Source organism: Raphanus sativus, unplaced genomic scaffold (assembly GCF_000801105.2).
Source record: "Raphanus sativus cultivar WK10039 unplaced genomic scaffold, ASM80110v3 Scaffold0656, whole genome shotgun sequence".
Taxonomy (NCBI): Eukaryota; Viridiplantae; Streptophyta; class Magnoliopsida; order Brassicales; family Brassicaceae; genus Raphanus; species Raphanus sativus.
The window spans coordinates 1-25,340 of NW_026615973.1; the positions used below are offsets into that span (position 1 = coordinate 1).

At 36.1% G+C, this 25,340-nt stretch overlaps 5 protein-coding genes and 2 pseudogenes across 5 annotated transcripts; 2 read left to right on the forward strand and 5 right to left on the reverse strand.

Moving 5' to 3' along the window:
• The first annotated feature begins 19 nt into the window (after positions 1-19).
• On the forward strand, positions 20-3,636 carry LOC130494597 (leucine--tRNA ligase, cytoplasmic-like; annotated as a pseudogene).
• A 1,455-nt stretch (positions 3,637-5,091) lies between these two features.
• On the reverse strand, positions 5,092-6,162 carry LOC130502685 (glucuronoxylan 4-O-methyltransferase 1-like). Its single transcript, XM_056997470.1, has one exon. The coding sequence runs from the start codon at positions 6,064-6,066 to the stop codon at positions 5,218-5,220; it is 849 nt and encodes a 282-aa protein (XP_056853450.1). The 5' UTR covers positions 6,067-6,162; the 3' UTR covers positions 5,092-5,217.
• Positions 6,163-6,332: 170 nt separating this feature from the next.
• On the reverse strand, positions 6,333-9,371 carry LOC108822604 (probable serine/threonine-protein kinase At1g09600; annotated as a pseudogene).
• A 585-nt stretch (positions 9,372-9,956) lies between these two features.
• Positions 9,957-11,104, reverse strand: LOC108822607 (60S ribosomal protein L21-1). Its single transcript, XM_018595724.2, has 2 exons — positions 10,812-11,104; positions 9,957-10,346 (listed from the first exon to the last, which is right to left on the reverse strand). Exons 1-2 carry the CDS (start codon positions 11,046-11,048, stop codon positions 10,089-10,091), a joined length of 495 nt encoding a protein of 164 aa, XP_018451226.1. The 5' UTR covers positions 11,049-11,104; the 3' UTR covers positions 9,957-10,088.
• Positions 11,105-11,520: 416 nt separating this feature from the next.
• On the reverse strand, positions 11,521-13,369 carry LOC108822601 (transmembrane emp24 domain-containing protein p24delta3-like). The gene is made up of 4 exons (XM_018595719.2): positions 12,784-13,369; positions 12,119-12,331; positions 11,960-12,036; positions 11,521-11,862 (listed from the first exon to the last, which is right to left on the reverse strand). Exons 1-4 carry the CDS (start codon positions 13,021-13,023, stop codon positions 11,718-11,720), a joined length of 675 nt encoding a protein of 224 aa, XP_018451221.1. The 5' UTR covers positions 13,024-13,369; the 3' UTR covers positions 11,521-11,717.
• Positions 13,370-13,530: 161 nt separating this feature from the next.
• Positions 13,531-14,534, reverse strand: LOC108822602 (germin-like protein subfamily 2 member 1). Its single transcript, XM_018595720.2, has 2 exons — positions 14,278-14,534; positions 13,531-14,195 (listed from the first exon to the last, which is right to left on the reverse strand). Exons 1-2 carry the CDS (start codon positions 14,393-14,395, stop codon positions 13,651-13,653), a joined length of 663 nt encoding a protein of 220 aa, XP_018451222.1. The 5' UTR covers positions 14,396-14,534; the 3' UTR covers positions 13,531-13,650.
• A 1,889-nt stretch (positions 14,535-16,423) lies between these two features.
• LOC130502684 (pectin acetylesterase 1-like) lies at positions 16,424-23,401 on the forward strand. The gene is made up of 12 exons (XM_056997469.1): positions 16,424-16,622; positions 17,507-17,589; positions 21,167-21,296; positions 21,370-21,443; positions 21,542-21,628; positions 21,722-21,846; positions 21,928-21,988; positions 22,078-22,131; positions 22,206-22,283; positions 22,662-22,764; positions 22,880-23,025; positions 23,165-23,401. The coding sequence occupies exons 1-12, from the start codon at positions 16,424-16,426 to the stop codon at positions 23,213-23,215; spliced, it is 1,191 nt and encodes a 396-aa protein (XP_056853449.1). The 3' UTR covers positions 23,216-23,401.
• Positions 23,402-25,340: the final 1,939 nt, after the last annotated feature.

The window sequence follows — 25,340 nt, forward strand, 5'->3', positions numbered from 1 at the left end:
TGGATTTTATCTGCTTAAGCAACGGATCACAATCTCGACTATTGAGAGCTTCTTTTGTGCAGAGAGGGACCCCGTAGATATATTATAGGGAGAGCAGACCATGAGATAAACCAGTAGAAGCGCATATTGAGTCAATTTCCAATAGAGGAGGAGACCCGAAGAGAAAAGAGCTGGATAGCTGGACATGAAAGAGACTGAAAACGATGGTGCATACTCAACAACACACACTGAACTGCAACCCTTCAGTGAATATGAAAAGCTCATCTGCAAAGCAAAAGGTGAGTAAAGCTTTGATTTGTCACATTTGGGATGATTGATAGTTATGCTTACCATAGACTGAGAGGTGCCAACGTTCTCCTTCCGTTTGGTTTCCACTGTACCGGTATGCCGATCAAGGCTTCTGCGGATAAGCTGTCTCGTGATATCAAGCAGTTTGGAAACCCTCCTGTGTTCACCGAGAGCAAACGAGCTCTAGAAGTTGAGGAGGAGAGTGATGCATTAGCTTTGCCGGATCAGTTCAGGGGGAAGAAGTCAAAGGTTGCTGCGAAGTCTGGTGGACAGGTTTAGCAGTCGGAGATTATGCGCAGTTTTGGTCTTATTGATAGTGAGATAGCGAAGTTTCAAGATCCTTATGAGTGGTTGTACTACTTTCCCCAAGTGGCTGTTGAAGATCTCAGAGCGTATGGATTGTGTTGTGACTGGAGAAGGTCGTTCGTGACTACTGATGTTAATCCGTTCTTCGATGCCTTTGTGAGGTGGCAGATGAGGAAGTTAAAATCTATGGGGAAGATTGTTAAGGACCTTAGGTACACGATATTCTCGCCTTTTAATGGTCAGCCTTGTTCTGATCATGACCGTGCTACTGGTGAAGGTGTTCAGCCTCAAGAGTATACTCTCATTAAGATGGAAGTAGTGCAGCCGTTTCCTGTGAAGCTAGGTCCTTTGGAAGGAAAGAGGGTGTTTTTGGCTGCGGCTACTTTGAGGCCTGAGACCATGTACGGACAAACAAATGCATGGGTGTTGCCTGATGGGAAATATGGAGCGTATGAAATCAGTGAAACTGATGTCTTCATCGTTACTGAGAGAGCTGCACTCAACCTTGCCTACCAGAACTTCTCAAAGATCCCTCAGAGGCCTTCCTGCTTGGTTGAGTTGACTGGGTATGATCTGATTGGACTCCCTTTGAGTTCTCCTCTGGCTGTGAAGGAAATCATCTATGCTCTGCCCATGTTAATCGTTCTGAGAAACAAAGGTACTGGGATTGTCACCAGCGTGCCTAGTGATGCCCCTGATGATTACATGGCTCTCCATGACTTGACTGCCAAGCCTGACCTTCGAGCCAAGTATGGTGTGAAAGATGAGTGGGTGCCCTCTGATATTGTACCGGTTATAAACATCCCGGGGTATGGGGATAAGGCTGCCGAAAAGGTCTGCTTGGATTTGAAAATCAAAAGTCAAAAGGATAAGGAGGATCTTGCAAAGGCTAAGAAGTTAACGTACCTGAAAGGATTCACCGAAGGAACCATGCTTATTGGAGAGTTTGCTGGTAGAAAAGTTCAAGAAATCAAGCCTATTATCCAGACGAAGCTCATAGAGTCTGGCGAGGCAATTGTATACAGGGAACCCGAGAATCCCGTGATGTCAAGATCGGGTGATGAATGTGTTGTTGCTCTTACAGATCAGTGGTTCATAACGTACGGCGAATCAGAGTGGCGTCAGATGGCTGAGGAGTGCTTATCAAACATGAATTTTTACTCTGAAGAAACAAGACATGGCTTTGAGCACACTTTGAGCTGGCTCAATCAGTGGGCTTGCTCACGGTCTTTTGGTCTTGGGACGCGTATTCCTTGGGATGAACAGTTCCTTGTCGAATCCTTGTCTGATTCTACTCTTTATATGTCCTATTATACAGTTGCCCATATCTTCCACGAGGGAGACATGTATAAAGGCAGCAAGTCTTTGATCAGCCCTCAGCAGATGAACGATGATGTTTGGGAGTATCTCTTCTGCGATGGTCAGTACCCGAAATCGTCTGACATTCCGGCTGATGTTTTAAGCAAGATGAAGCAAGAGTTTGACTACTGGTACCCGCTAGATCTTCGAGTTTCAGGAAAGGATCTAATTCAGAATCACTTGACGTTTTTCATCTACAACCACGCTGCACTAATGGAGAAACATAACTGACCTCGTGGTATCAGATGCAATGGTCACATTATGCTGAATTCTGAAAAAATGTCAAAGTCAACTGGCAATTTCAGGACACTGCGACAGGCTATTGAGGAATTCTCTGCCACTGCTACAAGGTTTTCTTTGGCTGATGCTGGTGATGGCGTCGACGATGCAAATTTTGTGTTTGAAACTGCAAATGCTGCAATCTTGCGCCTGACAAAAGAGCTCACATGGATGGAAGAGGTTCTGGCTGCTGAATCCTCTTTGAGAACGGGCCCTCCATCTACATATGCCGATAAAGTGTTTGAAAACGACATGAACGTTGCTATCAGGTTGACTGAAAAAGCCTACAAAGATTGTTTGTTTAGGGAGGCACTTAAGAATGGGTTTAACGACTTGCAAGCTGCTCGAGATGAGTATAGGCTCTCCTGCGGCACTGGCGGCATGAACCATGACTTGGTACTGACCTTTATGGATGTGCAAACACGCCTCATCGAGCCAATTTGTCCTCATTTTGCCGAATATGTTTGGAGGAAGCTTTTGAAGAAGGAAGGCTGTGTGGTAACAGCAGGCTGGCCAGCATCAAATGAGCCAGATTTGGTTCTCAAGGGTGGTAACAAATATCTGCAGGATTCTATCGTTTTAATGAGAAAGCTTCTACCAAAACAGCTCTTAGGTTCCAAGAAGGCTGCTAAGAAAGGTGCTCAAGTAACAGCAGTGGCAGACTCGAATCTGATAGGCCTCGTATATGTGAATGAGCAGTTTGATGGGTGGAAAGCTCACTGCCTCCAGATTCTGCAAAGCAATTTCGACGAACAAACCAGTTGTTTTCTTGCCCCTGATGCAGAGATGCTTGCTGAACTAAAGGAGATATTGCAGAATGATGGACAAGCAGCAAACTTCAAGCAGTTTCAGAAGCTTTGCATGCCTTTTCTCAAATTCAAGAAGGATGAAGCAATAGCACTTGGCGGTCAGGCTCTGGATTTAAAGCTACCTTTTGGAGAGATGGAAGTTCTTCAGAGTAACATGGACCTGATCAAACGGCAACTTGGTCTTGAAGAGGTTGAAATCTTATCTGCAAGTGACCCTGATGATGTTGCTAAATCTGGTCCAATTGCTTCACTCCTGACACAGAATCCGCCATCTCCGGGCAGTCCAACCGCCATCTTTGTTAACCGGTAAAAGCTAGTTAAATATGACAAATCTTCATTTTATGTGTTTGCTAATTGAACCGCCATGTATGCTCTTTTTTTTTCTGGTCAATTAAAGTACCTTCCTGCATCACAGATAATTCAAAAGAAAAGCGTGGGAAATCTTTCAACTACAAGTCAGAGGTTGAAGAAGGTTTTTTGGGAGTTTGCAGAGTTTTTTGTTTATATTTACTAGTCAGATTTTATACTCTGTTCTTTCTTATCAATAACATAATCAGTTTTATCTAAATTTCTTATATTATTCGAGCTTTGTCTAGTTTCTTGCTATAGATTTTTTTTTTCTGTCTAGGCTCAGTAGAAAACAATAAGGAACATTAAAGAGTTCATATTTGGTAACATTGTGTCAACTATGGACAAAAGGGTCTATTTGATTCGGAGTCTGATCCATCTCTATAGCAAGGGATAACAAAATGCCTTAGTCTTCCTTCTTGTTTCTTCATGTACCCTTCACACAAGAAGCCTTTAGAGAACTTGTCTTCTACTTCCCTATTCACATCATGCACAAAGTCACTATAGAAAGGAAAACAAGTCCATTACTGAGGTCTACCAGGAGGTATGTTTGTAGACCTTTTCATGTTATATTGTTTTTTTGTTGCCTTTCTAGTCTGATTTTGATATGCTTATCTTGCAGGTGGCTATCCTTTTCCGGGACCATCATGATTTGCTTGTGGAGTTCACTCACTTTCTCGAGTTCACTCACTTTCTCCCTGATACTTCAGGAGCTACCTCTACTAATGATATTGTAAAAATGTCTGTACGTGACCGAGGAGGCATTAAGTCTCTTCCCACCATGCGAGAGTCGAGACTCTGATAAGGTTCCTCTCTCTGTGATTTTTATTTCTCTTGAAGTAATTTGTGTTATGCTATTGGATATTCGGTACTCAGAGCTGTCACTTGTTTGTGCATTGTTGCAGAAAGACCGGACCATTGCTTTACATTCTGACCGTGACCTCAAAACTGAACACATGGACCAAGACCAGGAGAGATATTTGTTGAAAGAAACTAAAGAAGAGGTTAGACGCATTGACAGAAAGAATGATTACATGGATGACCAGAAAGGGCAGTTCCTCCACAGTAAAAAGCTGACACTAAGGGATGGCGATTCTAACGAAACCTCGAATCAGGGTAGAGAAGGAGACAAGTTTTGTGGAGCCATTGCCACTTCATCTACGAAAGATGATAAAGGTTAGCTAGAAAAAAGTAGATGATAATCGATTTCATGCAGCCTTGTCTGCTAATTCCTTGTGTTCTGAAATTGACTTTTGTCTTGTTATGACAGGACATGTCCAAGAACTTGCTTTTGTTGATCGAGTGAAGGCAAAGCTTAATACCTCTGACTACCAAGAGTTCTTACGATGTCTTAATCTCTTTCCAAAGGAAATAATCAGCCAACCGGAACCGCAGTCTTTGGTATGTTTGATATGACTGACCTTAAAGCTCCTCTCTGCAAAGTGAAATTTGAGAAGATTATGACAAATCTTATGGAATATTATTGTATAAGGTGGGCAATTTATGCTCTCTTTTTTTTCTGGTCAATTAAAGTACCTTCCTGCATCACAGATAATTCAAAAGAAAAGCGTGGGAAATCTTTCAACTACAAGTCGGAGGTTGAACCGTTGAAGAAGGTTTTTGGGAGTTTGCAGAGTTTTTTTGTTTATATTTACTTGTCAGATTTTATATTCTGTTCTTTCTTATCAATAACATAATCAGCTTTCTCTAAATTTCTTATATTATTCGAGCTTTGTCTACTTTCTTGCTATAGACTTTTTTTTTGTCTAGGCTCAGTAGAAAACAATAAGGAACATTAAAGAGTTCAGATTTGGTAACATTGTGTCAACTATGGACAAAAGGGTCTATTTGATTCGGAGTCTGAACCATCTCTATAGGTAGGGATAACGAAATGCCTTAGTCTTCCTTCTTGTTTCTTCATGTACCCTTCACACAAGAAGGCTTTAGAGAACTTGTCTTCTACTTCCCTATTCACATCGTGCACAAACACGTCGGTCTCTCCTGCCCGCTTCCGGTTCCTTGCCATCATCCCCGCCGTGTAAATTGCTGTCATCCTCCCAGGAGCCTCGTCGTAGTAGCCAGTGGGTGCATCGACCATGATTAGATCCCAACTAGTCTCATAGATCTCTGCAGGCAGACCCTTGAGTGCTAGCTGACACATTGAGTACCTTGGATCTCCAACGGCTGTGCATTCAGGTCCTTTCCCAACTTCTATGAGATTCTCTGCTTGGTTGACTTTACTATCATATGTTACATGGTATGACTCCAGCATTGGAAACCGTCTCTTGATCTGTTTTATCCAGGCCTCATCTTCTTCAAGGAATACTGTTCGGCCACCATAGTTGAGAGAGCTCCACATGAGGCTGTCGTGGCCTAGACCAAACACCAAGAAGTTGCAGGGTGACTTCTTCTCGAGTGCTCTACTGCTGACAATTATTTCCTTGAGCGTTTGTTGCGGTGTGATCACTGAAGTAGAGTAATGGATCAACGCTTGCGCCAGGGAACGTGGTAGCTTATTGCAGGCACCAGCGCAACCCTTTGATCTCGTCTCTTCTCGAGTCTGGTGTTCCTGTGAAGTCGTAAGAGTTGATCTAACGATGAAGATGAGAACCAAGGCCGCGAAAAGACAAACGAGGAGAAGCTTGAGCTCGTGGGTTTGACTTGTTCTAGTCCTCATTGTGTTGTGTTCTTGAGAAGTTCCAACCTGAATCCTAAATGATTATAGATATATGCTAATGAGATGAAAGAGGAAGTTAGGTTTATGCTTAGACATTAAGGGAAGGGGAAACTATAAGTGTACTTGAGAAAGACAGAGCAGCTAACTTAAGGTTCTGCAAATAAGCAAACAAAGAAGAAGCCTTTCTATTCAAGTTTACTGGTGGTTGGCCGCCACTTAACATTTCAATTACACAGACTCGCGTAATACAAGTAGTTAAAAAATTTATAAATAACGAAGAATCAAATAAATTACACAATTTTAGCTTTCATCTTTACACAAGACTTCACCATTAGATCAATTGACTCTACGTTGTAAAACCTCAAACTTTCTTTCTCCTTCTGATAACCCCCAAAAGATTCTTGTCTGATGCCATTTGCAGCAAGAGACGCTTGAGTCTGTCCCTATTAAGTCTTCTTATCCACTCAAAGAGCTAACTGAATCTCTCTTTCATATGCTTTCAACATTACATCTAAGTTTCCTCCTGCAGAAACTATAATGCCCCTGAGATGTTCGTTCATTCTCTCTGTTTTTTTCAACTGTCACCCTAAACATGGCAAATAAAATAATGTGGTTAGCCCACAAAGAGTTTTACTACATAGCAAAGCACTATTATGGTCAACATGTTCTTCTTACCTCTGGATTGTTTGTCTTCTGTAGAATCTTTGGGTTTAACCAGCAAACCTTGTGACCCATCACCATCTTTTTTGTTATTGTACCTATCTTCAAACCACCGTGGATTTGCTATAGCAAAATGTGATGCATCTCTAGCAGCAACCGAGTTTGTGAATTTTGTCAACTGGGCTGATCCACGTTGCACAAAAGACCGTTGCATCCTCAGTTCTTTTCTAGGAAGAGGAGACCGACTCGAACCCCTTACCATAACACTCTTCAGCGCTGCATCTTCATTAGGATTGAACTTTTCACTCATGCCTGTCTGGTTATTCTCCTCTTGGCGTTTCTTTTAATAGCAAGAAAATAAACCAAAAGTCAAGATTACATGAATATAAACATTTAATATAGAATGATCATACGTACTTGTATTGATGCTAATAACTCGGCATTGGCATCTGGAGCCGGCACAGCTTTGGATTCTATAGATACTTGTTTTGATTCAATCTGTTTACTGTTTGTGCCTTTCTTTCTGGTGAATAAAGAAGAAAATGGGATGGCATCAGTGTTCATTTAAGGCATAGAAGAGCCATGTTTAAGTAGAGATTCTGAATCTTACCGTCTTGCTTCCTCTTTTTGAAGCTTCACATCAATTTCCTTTCTTGGTTGATACTTTGGTAAACTTGATGGGTCACATGCAAAAGGTTTTGTCGTAAAGAACTGATGTCAAAGAAAAAACGTATGAGACAAGAAAGATATATTGACTACTACTAGCCATCAGACATGAAGTGTTTCATAGCTTTTACCTCGCTTTGAAGGGCATTAGCTGTGGTTCCACGGGCATCTGGCTCAACAGCTAGAAGTACTTCCACTAAAGCCAAAGCTGAAGATGGAAGACTCTTAAAAGTCTCAGCTACACACCTCTTATAAGGCTGCTGAGGTTTAAAGACGGTGGCATGTGGGAGTTTCGATCCTTTCCAATACTCTTCAGAAGGTGATCCACAGAGTTTGAAGATCTTGTGAAGCTGTTCAACCTCTGTTCTTCCAGGCATGATAGCCTTCCCGTTAAAGAGTTCCGCTAGAATGCATCCTGTGCTCCACATATCCACAGCAACGCCATAGTCCGTCGACCCGAATAAGAGCTCAGGTGGACGGTACCACAGAGTAACAACACGGCTAGTGAGAGGCTGCTTCTGGTGACCACCGTAGAAGTTAGCAAGGCCGAAGTCTCCGATTTTGAGATTGTTGTTATGGTCAAGAAGCAGATTAGAGCCCTTGATGTCACGGTGCAAAACGCCCCGGCTGTGACAATGTTCTAAACCATCAAGCAACTGTTTCATATAGCATTTAATCTGCACCAAACACGATATGTTACATGAGAACCAACCACAAAATAGCATGGTTCTAAATTCCATTAAACGGAAAATGATTTATTTAAAATCTGATTTATATAATTCAAATCGATTTAAATTATTCTAGATTTATTAAAATCAATTTAATTATGTATAAATTAAACAAAAGTATTAGTACAAATATACAGATTTTTTTATTTATTTTTGTTTTGTGTATTTAATTTTGATAGTTTATCAGAATATCTTTATAATTAAACCGAAAAAACTAAAATATTTTATATAAATGTAAAATATATAAAAGAGAAAAATAATAATTTGTTATGGATTCGGCCCTGAATAATCCGACTAGTCAGTCGGAAGTTTCTTACGATACATCTAGTTACAACCTACCAATTTTTTTGAAAATTGCATAATAATAACCTCAGTAGCATATATAAATACTAAGTAGTACCTGTGCCTCAGAGAACTTAACACCAGGGGTTGAAGCAAGGCCTGCGAGATCATGTTCCATGTATTCAAATATAAGATATATACTTCCCGATACCCTAGAAGTGATCAAACCCTCAAGCTTCATGACATTAGGATGGTCAAGCCTACGAAGGATGATTATCTCTCTCGCCATGAACCGAACACTGTCTGGATCCATATTAGCAAACCGCACTTTCTTCAGTGCTACTAACTGGTTCGTCTCTAGGTCCCTGGCCTTGTACACACTGCTATACGTCCCTTGCCCAATCTAAACAGTAAACCAAACAATGTCAAATCAAAATGATCTCAACATAACATATATAAACAAAAGGGTGATCTGACCTTTTCCAACTTTTTGAAGGAGTCAGCCTTGCGTGGGATCCAACCATTGATAGCTTCACCAGCAACTGAAGCTAGCCAAGAAGGCCAACCAGCCACAACCTGAGCACCTCTCTCTCCATTACTAACACTTGTTATCCTAGTCATCTTAGGTTGTTGCGGTGCTCCGAGTCTGTTGGTGTCGATGGTGGGCCTTCTCTGGAACACAGACCTGGAAGATTTTCTCTCGAGGTTCACCTTCGAGACCTCACCAGATGACATGGGTGTGGAGTTTGTGGCGTCACTAGGTATCAAAACCGCCAATGTGGTATCGAAGTCGTTGATAAAACCGTCGGAAGAGGATCCTACGTTGGCTATTCTGGAAGAAAAGGAGTTTTTCTTTTTCCTGGAGGGTTTAGTATTATAAGGCGTGCTTCTTCTCTCCTTGGCATTGTTGGTGTTGTCGTCGATTATGGTATCATTTGCTTGTGCTCCTTTAGAGCAGCTGCAGCCCATAATAATACGAAGCGTATTAAGATTATTATAGTCCCACCACAAAGGGTTAACAAATGTGCTTTTGAAGAAAAAGATTTGGAATTAAAGAAACAAAGGAAACACTTTGATCAATAGAGATGATAGAGAGATTGGGTATAAGAAAATTTTAGGGATGAAAGGAGGTTTCTTTCTCTCTTAATCTATTTTAGGACATTCAAAGTGCAAAACAGAATAACCGAAAGATAAAAAAAACTACAGAAGGAGCTGTTTCTATCTGTTAAACTAGAGAAGGAGCTGTTTCTATCTGTTGTCTTCTAGAGCAAGTAGAAGAATGACAGAGATAGTCCACTATTCACGGAGGAGACTTTGTTACAAGAGAAACAGAACATACCATTTCATACCATTTGTTCATTATATAACTACTACACTTTGAGTTCATCAGTGTTGAAAACAAGTCAACGGGTGGTGTTTTAATGACCGCCACGTGGAGCTCTGTGGACCCCAGTTCAACGACATTCCAAATCAGGGTCAAAATATATAAATAGTGGGTTTGAATGGGCTAATTGGTTGGACAAGGCACATTTGAAAACTGTAAAACACAATGTATCAATAACAAAACTTCTGCTATATAATAAAATCATGTTCTTGATTGAAGACGAAAGTCTTAAGTTGCTACAAAACATATGAAAGGAAAGATCGAAACACGCAAAACACTGGGAGGGGAAGAAAGTAGGAAAACTAATAGCCTCCTTTGAGATCGTTGACGACGTCGTAAGGGATAGGAGTGACAGTCTCCAAGGTCATACCCTCAACCATGAATCCTGGTTTGGGGCCTTTAGGCTGCCTCTTGGTGCTTATTGTCTCACCTTTGGCTTTGGCCGCAGCCTTGAGCTCATCGTTCTTCTTCTTCCTCAGCTTGAACTCCTCTGCGCATCTAGACTGCTGCACGTGCTCCACACGCACATGAAGCCTCTTCCTTATGATCCTGTTGCCAATCTGAAACACAACATCCAAGTATAAAATGTCAGTCAGCACGTTACCCAACCAAGATAAACAAAATTAATAGATACTAATAGAACTTAACACTAAACCGAATGTGTTCACTTTAGCCAAAGTAGAGCAATGCCATAGTCATGAAACCAAAATGACACATTGCAATAACCATGAACCCAAACATATTATCAAATCATTAATTCAATTAATATAATCACTTTTAATGAACAAAGAACTTATTATCAAATCATTAATTCGATTATTATAATCACTTTTAATGTACAAAGAACTTATTGATCAGAAACAATGCAAGTTAAGGCCTAAAGAAAGTAAACTATTAACATTTTACGAGCACTAATCTTAATTCAACAAATACTATTACCATCAGTGTGTCAGAATCACGACAAAAACTCTAAGAGGCTATAAAGTAGCAGACAAGATAAATAGAAGTGAGTTCTTTGTTCAGACCTGTTTATTGACTTCGACACCGACAGCACGTTTGGTGACGTTCCAGACACGACCGGTACGACCATGGTAGAACTTGTGAGGCATACCCTTGTGGATCGCACCGTTCACCTTAACATCGACGTAGTCGCCGACTTTGAAGGTCCTGAGGTAGGTAGACAGTGGAATTGTACCCTTCTTCCTGAACCCCCTCGCGAACAGATCTCTTGTTCTAGCACGAACTCCATGTCCTGCCGGCATTTTTTTCCTGCTACAAGTAAAAACCCTAGGGAGCCGCCGAACCAGTAGAAATGAGGAAGACGCTTATATTGTGTGTGTTTTTGAGCTTAGGGTTTATTTAGTGGGCCTTATCTTGTATTTAGGCTTACTTGTTTATAGTCAGTTCCTAGATCTGGGCTTTACTGTAATCAATGATTTTATCTTATGACTTTAAATAACATAAAGATAAAAACATGTGTGTAAGCCCATTGCTCCACCTTTAACAACGGGTTTTAATGTTTTTATTTCAGGATATAAAGATTTAGAATTGCAGAAGAAAAAAAAGTTATCAACAATTTTATATATTAATGAAAAAAAAGAAGATACTGTATCAGTAATTTATAAAATTCTTTACTATAATACACGTGAAATTATAATTTCCATTAAATTGTTTAAAGTAGTGCAAAATAAAAAAGTAATACATGAATATTATAAAATTGTTTATTGTATAGTAGTCGATATAATTTCTTATGTAATACAATAATAAATTAGTGTTATAAAAAAGAGAAGAAAACATGTTTAGGCTTGTGGCCCTCAACTAACAGAAAGTACCAAAGAAATATAAACGAGAAAAGAAAAGAGAGGGAAATGAATATGCATGGTTCCTTTAATCAAAAACTCTTACAAGGAAGTGGATGAGTCAAAAAAAGCTCAGATAAGCTTCTTCTTCTCGAAATAATGCTTCAAGTAGACTACTTGTAATCCAGAGACAACAATGCAAATAGCCAGCGACATCATACTGCACCAAGCTACTCGCGAGTTCGTTTTCTCACTCACTGTCCTCATGTCTGCTTCTCTACAATATTTGCCCATTTTCAATTAATCCATGAGAAATTAGAGTCAGCAAACAACGTAAGACAAGTGAATATGCACGCAGCTTAGTAAATTTTTACTTGTTTCTTAGGTAGATTAGATTTTCATGGATGGCTTCGACTGCGCCTTCAAGTTTCCTAATCTCCAGCTCCACTCCCTGACGTTAAAGAAGCAGCATATTTAAATGTCTTGAAGAAACAACCATAGGTACATAGTATCGTATATAGTACGATATGTACCTCGAGCTTCTCTTTCTTAGCAATAGAAGCCCAATCCTTAGTAGCGATTCCAGTTTTCCATTCAACGTTGATGCTAACGTCCTTGTTGCCGTGACTCTTTGCATCTGCCCAAAAGCAGGCTATGTAGTTCCCTGATTCTTTTGTCGTAAATGCAAATTCTCCATGCGTCACGTTTTCCGAATGGTGCAGATTGTTTCCGTATGGGGACGTCACCTACAACACAAAAACCAAGTAATTAATGATACTCTTTTCCTATAAACTATGATCTTAAAATGCCAATTGGTTCAGACAAAACCGTATAAAGATCTTTCGTTCGTTAACAACCATTAATTACTTGGTGAAAATGAGATAGTACCACATTACCACTAAAGACTTGAAACTTGACGTAAAGTTTTAACCGCAAATTAAATTAAATTTATTATAGCAAATCAAAGAAAGACATACAAAACATCATGATCATCACAATTGTCCTAATAACGAAACTTGGATCGAGCACTAACACACGTCTTTTTAATTCCTTGTGGGGATTAAATCTCAAACGTTTAGCGGGAAATAATCTTATGGGATCAGTTGTAACTTACGGATCAAGTAACACAAAATACAGATTCCAATCACTGAACAAGCGAGAAGATGATGATGATGATTCCGAGCCAAAGACAATTTACCTTGGCGGATATAGTGGGTTTGATGGAATGATCCTCGGAGATGATGATGTAATCGGCCAAGACGACAATATTGCTCTGTATTTCTTCAGATACGCACTTTGTTCCCGAGGGAGGCACGTCTAGCCAAATCGCCTCACCGACCGGAACCATAATAAACAGAAGGAGCGCTGTCGTGAGACCGTGGCGCATCTTAGCAGACATCTTCGTCATGGAGCTTTCAAACTTTACCATTCTTTTCATCGATCCGTGTCTTGTGGTTGTGACCAGATCTTTGCTCTAAGTGTTTTTTTTTTCTGTTTGTTCGTTCTTCTTTATTTTGTTTTCTTGGGGCTTATGGCATTAGCCCATGGGCCGTTTATGTTTGATCTCTCAACAACAGATTAATGTTTGTGAAACGGATTAACTTGGTCTAGTCCGTATAGAAGCAGACAGATAAAATCTACAAGGATCTAATTAGCTGGCCATATGATGTACACTTAGGTTTGAAAGACGTAGCACATGGGGAAGTAGACAATTTGAATATTATCAGTTAATTAATCAGTTTTATTAGGCCCATACGTGTAAGTCTATCAAGTTGAGTATATTATATGATTAAGTAGCTTACCTGCTTTCATACTATATTCAAAGTTTTAAGCTAAGAGCCTAAGATCAACATCACCTTACCTGTTTCTAGTCAACTCTGAAACCAAAAAATCAATTTGGATTATACCGAAGATAATACATGAAAGTGAAACAATGGAACTCAAATACACACTCAATGATCAATTTATTGGTTTTTTTATTAAACAAGATAAATAAACAGAAGTGAAAATCATTCCTTAAGAAACACAGAACCGAACAAAAATCCTGTAATGAATATGGAGATGATCATTTCTTGGGCTGGAACCTGCTTTTAATGTTCTTAACAATTCTCGGAGTTGTCTGAAAGGCCTGAGACAAGATCTCATCAGGAACAGGAGGCGTAGAACCGAACAGAGTAGCACCGAGAGACTGAGTTCCAGGGAGCTGACTATTGAAAGCAGCGATGACAGCAGCAGGGACACGACCGTTGTTCTTCTGGAAATGGACAAGTCCTCTGGGGAAAGCGAAGACGTCACCTTTCTTGAGAGACTGAGAGATGAGCCTGTTGGCGGTGGTGAGAAACCCGACGTCGAGGGTACCTTCGAGGACGTAGACGACTTCGGTGGCGCGCGGGTGAGTGTGAGGCGGGTTCAAGCCGCCTGGCGCGTAGTCGATGCGAGCGAGGGAGACGCCGAGCGTGTTGAGACCTGGGATGGTCATCACGTTGGCTCCTGTGACTAATGCTCCGAATGTGTTGTTGGTGAGACCTGGGTTTGCTATTCCTTGGGAGAAGAAATCGAGTGATGTGACGTTGGCTGCGTCTTTGCAAGGGAAGCCGTTGACTTTGATTCCTGAAAGTTTGTTGAACAAAAAAATTTCAAGAAAATGAAAAGATGAGATCAAGATTTTAGGGAGAAGTAAAAGTTTTATTACCGGAGGAGAGATCAGCGACGCAGAGGTCTTGGAGCATGTCGGGATCTGCGGAGACTGTAATGAAGAGGAATGCGACGAGGCAGAGGAAGATTGAGAGGAATGAAGTTGGTGAAGCCATTGTTGATGATGGTTAATGGTGAGACTGTAGCAGCTGGGAATGATCGTTTTATAAAGAGGAGAGAAATTGAAGAAAGGAATGACTTTTCACGTTGAGAGACAGAGAGGGATAGAGAAGCAAGGAACATGCCTCTTGCTTTTATTTCCTTCTATGACAAAATGAAAAGTCAAAGGTCAACGAATACTAAAACGAATGGATCAGGGCTATGGTATTGAAATAAATGGCATACACTTGTTTTGGTCTTACACGTAACACGGTTTATGGACATTTTATTAATTTACGGAATAATTGGGTCAATATACCCAAATCACTATTTAGAGATAATTGGGTCAATATACCCAAATCACAAATCACTATTTAGACATTAGACATTTTATTAATACCCAAATCACTATTTAGACATTTTATTAATATCTCTATTTATATTACCTAATGTACTTATCAAGTAATGTTTGTCTTTACTCTCTTAGTCTTATCTGTATTTATTATCGTCGAGAATTTGATGATTTTGCACAAATATCCTCTGACTTTTAATGGCTTTTGCTTCTTGCTCCGTATTTCTACGTTCATTTTGTATTCAAGCTACGCGTCGCCTTTAGTGGGCTGGGCGTCTGTCTCCGTAATTTAAGTTTGGGCTTTAGTTGTTACTGAGCCTATTCGGGGGTAAAGCTTGATTTTCTAGTGCAATGTAGAGAGTAAGAGAAATGCTGTTAAGTAAGGACAAGAGCAGGTTTTTGTTATAATTTTCAACTTATAAATCTCAAAACAAAAATATCTCTCATATGACTGGTAACTAATGAGTAATGATCTTCCCTCCGCTCTATGGTCTTCGATTTTTTGAAAAATCGTTATTCTAACGAAGTTGACCAAGATTGTTTCTTGTTACCAATTTCCAAGTTACTAAATGAGATAAAAGACCTTTTTGACGTCAAGAAAGGAAAGAGTGTTAATTACCTCAGCCTGGGGTCATCGCCAAGCGGAGAGCAATGTACTTGGTTTTCAAGAAACTCTCGCTCTTAAAGATTACGTGAGATCAAAACCGAAAGACTCGGTTACTATTAACGAGATCATGATTACTAAAATATTGTTTCTAACACATGTTTTTGGATTTAGAAGCCTGTAAAATCACTTTCAGAAATAATGCTGCACTTTTTGTTGGAAAAAATAAAACACAAGGGGATTGCTTTTTAGCTGTTGAAGAGATTATTAATTAGAAAGAACAGAAAAGTCAAGCTCATAGACTCCGATTATATATCGTTGTGACAGCGAGAATCGTAATTATGATATGTTTATTTTGCATTATTTCCATCAAGTATGGTTGAGGTTGTCACAGAAAGGCAGTACCAGAGAAATTCCACAAATGTACTTGTATCCATTTATTCACCCAAAAAACTTATAAACAATGATAAGTGCTTTCCATTAACAGATATTTTATCTTGATTGATAAATGATTGGTTCTGCGTTAAGCTCATATGGCTAGTTTTCCCATCAGGACCTTATTTTCCAAGTATTAGTCTCCAAAAAAAAAATCCCTTATTTTCCAAGTGTACCATAAGCATTTTTTAACAATTCAAATAGCAAAAGACCAAACATGTGAGAGCAACAATATTTAGTGGAATTCATTTGCAAGTCTTGTGTGATTTACTGATTTTAAGATGTTGTAAAACAAGATAATAAAATAATCCTTACCAACAAAAGAGATCTTTGAAACCTCCGAAGCTAATCTGATCTGTTCTGTACAGTGTCTGTAATACTTTTTAATATCTGGTAAATTATATATGGCAAGATCATGCAGAATTCTTTACTGAAGAGTGCAGAAGACAAAAAAAGATTCTATTATATCATTCATGTGACTCTATGATAGCATTTGTCTCTCTCTGATTTTAATTTAAAATTGAGTTTTCCCATATCAAAACGTGTTTCTAGTTTCTACAAAGGACCAACAACTAATTCGATGCTTTCTTCTCCGCTTATATATACTGACCACTTTGCATACGTCTCTCCATGTTCATTTTTAGTAAGAGGAAAATGAATGCTCTTTTGTGGAGTTGGAGTCTCACAGGACTCTTTCTCTTGAGCATTCTTGCAAATGGGGTAATGGGTTCTGATGAAATGGACTTGTTTAACAATTTCAGTGGCACAAATATGTTTCAGAAACAAGATGATGGTGCAGATGTTCTGATGGTAGGACTCACTCTGGTCCAAACCGCTGCAGCTGAAGGAGCTGGTAAGTCTCTTTCTTCCATTTTGTCTCAGATCTAGACTTCGAATGTTTCAAACTCTTGTTCCGTCGGTTTGATTCTGTGAAAAAAAAATCAAACTAGAAAACATCTTCCAGGTTTTGAGAAATAATTTACATAAAACGTTGGGTTTGCCTTTTCCTTTTTACATTTTTTTTAAGAAAACCAAACAATACTACAACGTCCATCATTGATATTGATGTTTCAATTTTAGTAAAAATAAATTACATTATAACATGTATTTAGGTTAGTTAATAAAATAATTATATTATATAGAGTGCACCTGGTCTAGCAAGTTTTGATTCAAAAAGAAAAAAATAACTAATAGATTAATCTAAAATATGTTGGTTTATAGAGAAATATAATTAAGTGTTGGTTCGTTTATTTTCTAAACAGTCAAATCAAGAAAATAATTAATATATAGATACATGTGGATATAATTAACTTTACAATATAATAGTGTGTTTAATTTAAAAACTTATAAAAATTGGGTCCAAAAAATATTTATGTTTTAATAAGAGAGATTTTACTCTAATATAACATGTAAAAGCACAAACACAACCAAACATTGGAGACCATGTTTTCATCAATACTATTTTACTGAAACGTTTTTAGACCATAATTAATCTCAGTATCTTAATTAGGGGTTTTAACTTCGGTTAAGTGACGGTTCTTAGTTTTTTTTAGATTTTAACTAAGAAAAGTTAAGAATTATCTCTTAAATAAGAGATTTAAGAACTGTTTTTTAATCGAAAGTGTAAAAAAACCAAAAAAAAAAACAAAAATATCAAATGATGAGTTAAGAATTCCGGCTAAAAAAACCAAGGTTAGTCATGGCCTTATCTGATATTGACTAACTTTGTTGTGGCAGTGTGTCTGGACGGGTCTGTGCCTGGATATCATTTGTATCGTGGGTACGGTTCAGGAGCAAACAACTGGATCATTCAGTTGCAGGTTCGTACATAAGATATAGTCTTTACCCTGTATGTCTATATATATATATATGTATACACATATATACCTGGCAGCGTAGTATAGCCTTTTCTAAGATCCATTTGAAATAATTTCCCACGATATCATAGCTGGAACCAATATATTATTTTAATTTCTCTTATTAGCGTAATGTGGTTAAGGTGTTTATAGTAATCCAGATTAGTAGCTCGAGAATAACAAAATAATGGAATAGACTCTACATAGTATATACTACCTATCTTTTTCTGATAATCCAACTTTGTAGGGATAATACCAAAAATACTACTTCAACTAGGTAATAACCCGTACTTTTCACGGGATGAGATTATTGATTTTGTTATCCTTTTAATAGGCATGAGTATTCAGGTATCCGTCATTTTTTCGGATACCGGATTTCTCAGGTTTGAAAAATAAGTCTCGTTCGGGTATTACAAAATTTCGAGTCGGGTTCGAGTCGAGTCCTCCCGGGTTCGAGCCGAGTCCTCCCGGGTTCGAGCGAGATCGATTTTGATGTAAAAAAACCTTAAAATACCTGAATAACTAATATATATGAAACTGGTTCATACTCAAAGTAACCATCCTATTCGGTTCGGGTATTTTGTATCCAAACTATCCAAATGTACCAAAAAAATTAAAATTACTCATTATACACAGTTTTTGAGTATTTCTATACAAACTATCATATTTTATCTGAAAATACATAAAATAATTAATATATTTAATATATAATTTTGATTTTAAAATAATTATACATATAATTATAAATAATATTTTTAAATATATATTTACATTACAGAAATCTTCGGATACTCATTCGGTTCTCGGTTCGGATCGGGTTGAGTACCGATTCTTTGAATACATCAGTTTAGGAACATTTCGTTATTTACTCCGTGTCTGATCGAGTTCGGAACCCTGATTTTTGGTTCAGTTTCAGGTCGGTTCTTCAGTTCCGGATATTTTGTCCAGTCCTACTTTCTAAGATAAAAAAAATATTATATCTGTTTAATCTGGATATTCGTTCGGTATTACATTATTTTTTTTAAGCTCCTAAAATATAAAATACCATTCTAAATCCATATTTATTTTGTTTTTTCGGTTGAAGTGATCGAGGTTTTTCATATCGGTGATAAATATAATAATCCAGATTAGCGTAATGTGGTTAAGGTGTTTATAGTAATCCAGATTAGTAGCTCGAGAATAACAAAATAATGGAATAGACTCTGCATAGTATATACTACCTATCTTTTTCTGATAATCCAACTTTGTAGGGATAATACCAAAAATACTACTTCAATTGAAAAAAAGTTGGTCTATCAACTGAAAACACGACCGTCAAATTAGAAAAATACATTAAAACTTATGATGTATAACTAAAAATACACTGTTTCTATAAGTTGTTGTTATGGAAAGAGGAAGACAGATGGGCGAAAATGTACTTATGAGTTTAGATTGGTATGTCTGCAGAATAATGCAATAGTAAAAGAGTTTTTGGAAAATAATTTATTAGTCGAATATAACACTTGAACAGTTGAACTGAATAAAGTTTTTGAGAAATTTTTGGTTTTAGCAAAGCCAGCTATATATGTGTCGTCTTTTACTTCAATTTCTAACTAGATTTGAACCCGCACACTTGTGCGGATATAATTTTTATTTTTAAAATAAAATTTAAATATAAAATAAGTTATGTATATATGTCTTATAAATTTTAGTGTGTTCTATATAATTTTATTTTTGATATTTTTACATTGGGTGAAAAATATTCAGATAAAATTGTATATGAATATTTTTAGTGGGTGTTCGGTATTATGTACGATCGTTATGTTTTTATTTTCTGTACGATCTAGAAAATTGTGCCAGTCTCGGTTTTCATACCATGGCCTATGTTAGCATATTGTTTTAAAAATTTAAAATTATAACATCATATTAAAAATTTTAGTTTTAAACATTTGTTTCATATGTATTGTTAATAATTTTATTGGAATTATTTGTTTATAAATTTTTCATTCTTGAAATGTGTATGTTTGACTTAGTTAATACTTTATAATACTAAATTTTGTGAATATTTCTATTTAATATATGAATTTTCAGATTTCTATTTTTATTATTACAACAAAAGGATAAACCGTATCTAAAAATATGGACACCTAATAAGTAAAAAAACTAAATTTCACATTCGGATAAACAAAATATTTGAACGTAGATATTGTTAGATATCCAAATTTACATGTATATCTATCATATTGTTTGTTGACTTAAGGATGCTAAAGAATATTTCGTTACCAGACCTAGAATATCTTTGCACGAATAGTTATGATGATGCCAAAGAATATTTTTCCTCCCGTTAAATACATAATACCAAAGCATTTTGAATTTTTAAAGCAAATCTCGTGGTTATTATCATATATAGAAAACTAAAAATTGAATATATTGGTTTGAACTCAATTAAAAATATTTGATATTTTGTTTTGGTTAGTAACAGTTGGATTGAAAAATAAACCAAGTAAACTGAAGTTGAAAGTGAAGAGAGGTCGTCATCTATGTTACCGAAAGAACGAAAAAAGCTTGAATAAGCTCGTGCAAGAGGGAAAATAAAATTTAAAAGTAACGCTAGAAAGTATAGTTTAACCAATCATGTTAAGATACCTACTTTATTAGATTATAGGTCGAATTTGAACCTTAAAAAACTAACATGATGTATTGAGGTAACTAAGTTTCGTGAATTGAATAGAACGAACATATATTATTTTGTGGCTTCGAATGGAACATACATGAATTTGGGTCTGTATTTGAATAGAATTGTGTATTATACAACACAGTCATGACATTAGAGTAGGTTGTGACATCCATGTCTTCGAATGGAACATAAAAGAATTTGTTCGAGTAATTGAATGGAATTGTGTATTATACAACACAGTCATGACATTAGAGTAGGTTTTGACATTTTTTGGATAATTAACTTCTTCAAATATGTTCAGGTTCGACAAATATGAACTGAGTTGGTGTACGAAGCAAATGGGAAGTGATGTATCGTGATGTATGGTGAAATTATTTGTCAATACATTAATTTGTATGAAGGGAACAATTCGTGTAATGTTTGTTGTTATTGCTATTGGTTTAAATTATACATAACCGATGGACTTTATATTTTGTTTATATTAAGTCTTCAGTATCAGCCGATATGTCCCAGTATCAGAACAAATTTGTGTATCCAAACAATTACTATTCTAGAGCAAGTCCAAAAATAAATGACAACATCTAAATGGTAGATAAAAAAATAGGACTCTAAATTAATAGAGTAGATACATCCAAATTAAGTGCATATATACTGGACGTCGTTATTTTTCGTGAAAACTTAATAAACATTCTGAACGGGACAATATAGCAGAATCACGTGAAAAACATGCTAAGCTTCATGAACATATACGAACATTACACATTAACACAATTACTTAATATTTATCTTTACACATTCCGCATTCCGAGTGGGCTATTAGGCAAACTGGGCGGCTTCTATACCTCACCACCTAATCGCTAAGGCCAATTTTTTTTTTTTTTAAAGGGGGGTGCGTGGTGTGACAGCATAGAAGATTGTCAGAACCGTAAAAGGAGTCGTGTTGGTTCGTCTACTCTAATGGAAACACCGATAGAGTTTAAAGGAATACTAAGCAATAAAGCCGCTGAAAATCCAGGTTTTTTTCTCAAGATCCCATATTGTAAACAAAAATGTGATGTAGCTTATTGGATGATTCTCATGCTGCGCAGACTTTTACAATTGGAATAAAGCAGTAGTTCGGTATTGTGATGGCGCATCCTTTAGCGGTGATAGCGAAAACAAGGTTAGCTAAAACCATAAAAACATTTGCTTGCTTGCTTTGATTGATTATATATTTCATTAGTAACTAAACTTGAGATTCATATGGTTGATTACAATTAGACGGCACAACTTCAGTTTAGAGGAAAGCGTATATTTTTAGCCGTCATGGAAGATTTGATGGCAAAGGGAATGTGTCATGCCAAGCAGGTACTTAGATTCTATATTTTGCTTCTCGTTTCAATATTTCTTAGAACCCTAATAAGTTGGTAATAAATGTAATTATAATATTACCTTTACAAGGCTTTGCTCAGCGGATGTTCTTCTGGGGGTCTTGCAGCGATTTTACGCTGCGATGATTTCAGTAGTCTGTTTCCTCCTACCACCGAAGTTAAATGCATGAGCGATGCTGGTTTCTTCCTCGATGCGTGAGTAATTTTTTTTGTTTGGTTTTTATTTTCCGATTTTAATATGTATTAACTGGTTTTGTGTCTTGTTTGTAAATGAAGGGTTGATATATCTGGAGCTCGTTCTATAAGGCGTATGTATTCTGGTGTCGTAAACACCCAGGTACGAGTAAAAGTGTACAGCGTTACGAAGTCTTGATGATGATAGAGATGGTTGAAAGCTAACCAAAAGTATTTTTTCTTAACTTCTAGGGTTTACAAAATACGCTTCCTCTCACATGTACAAGCCATCTTGATCCAACTTCGGTATAGATTTCACGTTAGCTGTTTTCTTGTGTATGGTTCCTAATTTTACTTAACTTGGTTTCTATATTTCACAGTGCTTTTTCCCTCAAAACATAATCAACCAAGTCAAGACACCGTTGTTTGTTCTCAACTCGGCATTTGATTCGTGGCAGGTAACTTTCGATCTCTGCTTTCATTTTCTCGTTTACTATAGATGATAGATCATGGGGTTTGCCTTGTCTTTAACTATTTTTTTTGTGGTTTGGGTGAAATTTTAAATTTATGAACAAGCATAAAAAGAGAATAACAAAACTCGAGCAAATTGCTATTTTTAGGGTTTTTCTTAAGCATGTGAATCAAATAAATTAGTGCATTCATAGGATCATTTTATAAGTCAACCGTTACTCTTATATCTACACTTCTTGATTTATAAGCCCCAACCACTGACGTCCCGTGACATTCATCTACTCACTCGATATGAACTAGTAGAGCTCGATAGCATTATTTCTTGATTCTAAGTCAACCCGAACACTATCTATTTTTCTATGCAGATTGAAAATAGCATAGCTCCACCATCTGCTGATCCGAGTGACAGTTGGCATAATTGCAGGTCCAACTTCACGTGCAACGCCTCTCAGATGCAATTCTTGGAAGGTAACTAATGATGTTTCAACTAAACATACCAATCTCTGATCTAATGTGTTATTTGAAATAACATGAACATTATAACTCTCCACAAGCTTTTACATTCTAACAAACCGACTTACAGGTTTCAGAATGAGCATGTTAGATGCCTTAAAGACCTTTTCGATGTCAAACAAGAACGGATTGTTTATTATCTCGCGCTGGGCTCATTGTCTAGCGCAGAGAAAAGATACTTGGTTTCCTGGAAACTCTCAACCGGGTGAAGATAAGGTGAGAACAAAAAAACGCTCTTGAGTGATTTTATTAAGTCTTTTATACATTGTTTTGAACACATTTTCTTTGGATTTCAAAGCCTGTACAATTACATACAAAATAATGTTTATGCCTTGTTGTTGTAACAAAAAAACAGGGGATTGCTGTAGTTGTTGGAGATTGGTATTTCGAAAGAGCAAAAGAGTAAAGTTAACAGACTGATTATCACTGATTCACTGTGATAACAAGATACATTGTTAAGGAGATGTCTGTTTCACTTTATTCCCATAGATAATTGTTGAGTTTTTCATTGGAAGGCTGTGAAGGGATTCCATAAATGTATTTGTATTCATTTACTCAGCCAACAAATAATAAAAATATGTTCTTTGATCTTTTTTTTTAAGTTCTTTGATCTTTAATTCTAAAAGAAATTCCCTCAACAGATAATATTAGTTATCTTGATCGTTTTTTTTACTAACATCGTCGTAAAAAATAAAGTAAAAACACTTACTTTTTTACATAACTAGTCAAATTATTGCGCTAGGCTGTTTGTCTTGTTTTTAAAACTAACTAGATTTGTACCCGCCCTTTCCAAGGGCGGATATATTTTTATTTTTATTTTTTTATTATTTCAAAAAACTGCATTTTTATATATGTGTTTGATATATATTAAATTTAATACAATTTTTGCAAACTATATTGAATATGTCAAATTGCATAATTATAAATTTGAAGTATAAGCATTTCACAAATTAGTTATAAACTTTATTCCTAAATTTACACATAATATATTTTCTTAGTACTTTCCTAGTTATGTAACTATTTGATCCCAAAAAAAACTATAATGATTTTTGTGGTCTGATAATTTAGTTATTATATCTATAAAGGAGAAATAGTTGAGATAAGGGTAAAGGAGATGATTTTTGTGGTTTTCAATTTTGTTTTTGTTAAAAATTATGACTCGCACAATCCGCAAACAAATAATTTGATACCCGCACCCGCTCTATTTAATTTTGTGGTTATCCGCGGGTTATATATATTTTAAAAATCATTATTTAATTTAATTATTAAAAAAAATATATTTATAATAAAAAATTTATACATGATTTAAATTTTAAATTATTATAAAAGAGTTGTTTTTTTTTTAATTAGGTTACATGGAAAAATAGTTGTTGGACACAACATATATCAATTGGTCATACTTGTGTTTTAATAAAATAGATAAAATTAAATAAATTTTGTTTTTCGAAATTTGATGAAATTTTTACTGTCATCAAATAAAAAATAATAATAGTAAATAGCAGTACTAATTTATTTTTCTTATTAATAACTTATTATATATTATATATTTTGTTTATTTAAGATCTAAAATTTAATTTTATAATAATTTAAAAATATTTTTGAACACTCAAAGTTTTTATACGGTTACACTGATCCTGTAAACTCTTGTATATTGATAAAACAATTATTGAAAATAACCAAATTTATACGTACATATTAGTCCACCAGATATACATATTTATTCACACGTCATTGCATTTTATAACCATTGAATCTTTATATATGTAGAAGATAGGAGTGGGTTGCGAGAATATTGGAGCACAAGGGAAGTTACAAAAATATCAAAGAAAACAATATCAAATAAATTAAGAGTTTTCATAGCTGAGAAATACATATAGGTACTGAAAGTCTGAAACGTTTCGTTAAAAAAAGAGATATGAGTGCCGAGAATTTAGGAAACAGAGTGGAATTTACAATATATTGGCAGAGATATATTCGTAATAGGTTTGATTAATGGCAATTAATATTTTTAAAGTAGGTCAAGTAATATTTCAAAAAGTAACAAAGATAAAATAATTGGACTCAACTTCCATCAACTGGTCATACTGGAGAATTAATAGTATTGATATTATGTGATATTTTACTGTTTATAATTTAGTATTTGTTTGATTTTTTTTATTTTTTAGTTTGTTAGATTTTTATAATGTCTTAGAAATATATTATACAATATCAACATAAGGTTTTAACGATTTGCAGAATATTAACATAAGTTTTAACAATATTATTTATTTTATTGGTATTTGTTGTTAATTCTTTTTCTGTTTTTTTTTTAAATTATATTTTTCTCAAAAATTAAGTTTTCCACCGACTTCAAAATAAATTAATTGATTAAATAGGCTTATAATTAATTATTGATAATTTTTAGATAATATCTTATGAAAAGAATAACTTTACAAACCAACAAAAAATAAATTGACTGAATTGAACCATTTAGTTTTTGACAAATACTTTTTTATATTTGATTAGTAAACAAAATAATAAAAAATCATAAA

Bases quoted from the DNA above. Each gene is read 5' to 3' on its own strand.
- LOC130502685 (XM_056997470.1), bottom strand. From the start codon at position 6,066: ATGAGGACTAGAACAAGTCAAACCCACGAGCTCAAGCTTCTCCTCGTT.
- LOC108822607 (XM_018595724.2), bottom strand. From the start codon at position 11,048: ATGCCGGCAGGACATGGAGTTCGTGCTAGAACAAGAGATCTGTTCGCG. The intron at 10,347-10,811 runs GTCTGAACAAAG...GTTGTGTTTCAG, and splicing joins GTGTCGAAGTCAATAAACAG to ATTGGCAACAGGATCATAAG.
- LOC108822601 (XM_018595719.2), bottom strand. From the start codon at position 13,023: ATGAAAAGAATGGTAAAGTTTGAAAGCTCCATGACGAAGATGTCTGCT. The intron at 12,332-12,783 runs GTAAATTGTCTT...TTTGTGTTGTAG, and splicing joins AACCCACTATATCCGCCAAG to GTGACGTCCCCATACGGAAA. The intron at 12,037-12,118 runs GTACATATCGTA...CTTTAACGTCAG, and splicing joins CTAAGAAAGAGAAGCTCGAG to GGAGTGGAGCTGGAGATTAG.
- LOC108822602 (XM_018595720.2), bottom strand. From the start codon at position 14,395: ATGGCTTCACCAACTTCATTCCTCTCAATCTTCCTCTGCCTCGTCGCA. The intron at 14,196-14,277 runs GTAATAAAACTT...ACAAACTTTCAG, and splicing joins CGTCGCTGATCTCTCCTCCG to GAATCAAAGTCAACGGCTTC.
- LOC130502684 (XM_056997469.1), top strand. From the start codon at position 16,424: ATGAATGCTCTTTTGTGGAGTTGGAGTCTCACAGGACTCTTTCTCTTG. The intron at 21,444-21,541 runs GTTAGCTAAAAC...GATTACAATTAG, and splicing joins GCGGTGATAGCGAAAACAAG to ACGGCACAACTTCAGTTTAG. The intron at 22,132-22,205 runs GTATAGATTTCA...TATATTTCACAG, and splicing joins GCCATCTTGATCCAACTTCG to TGCTTTTTCCCTCAAAACAT.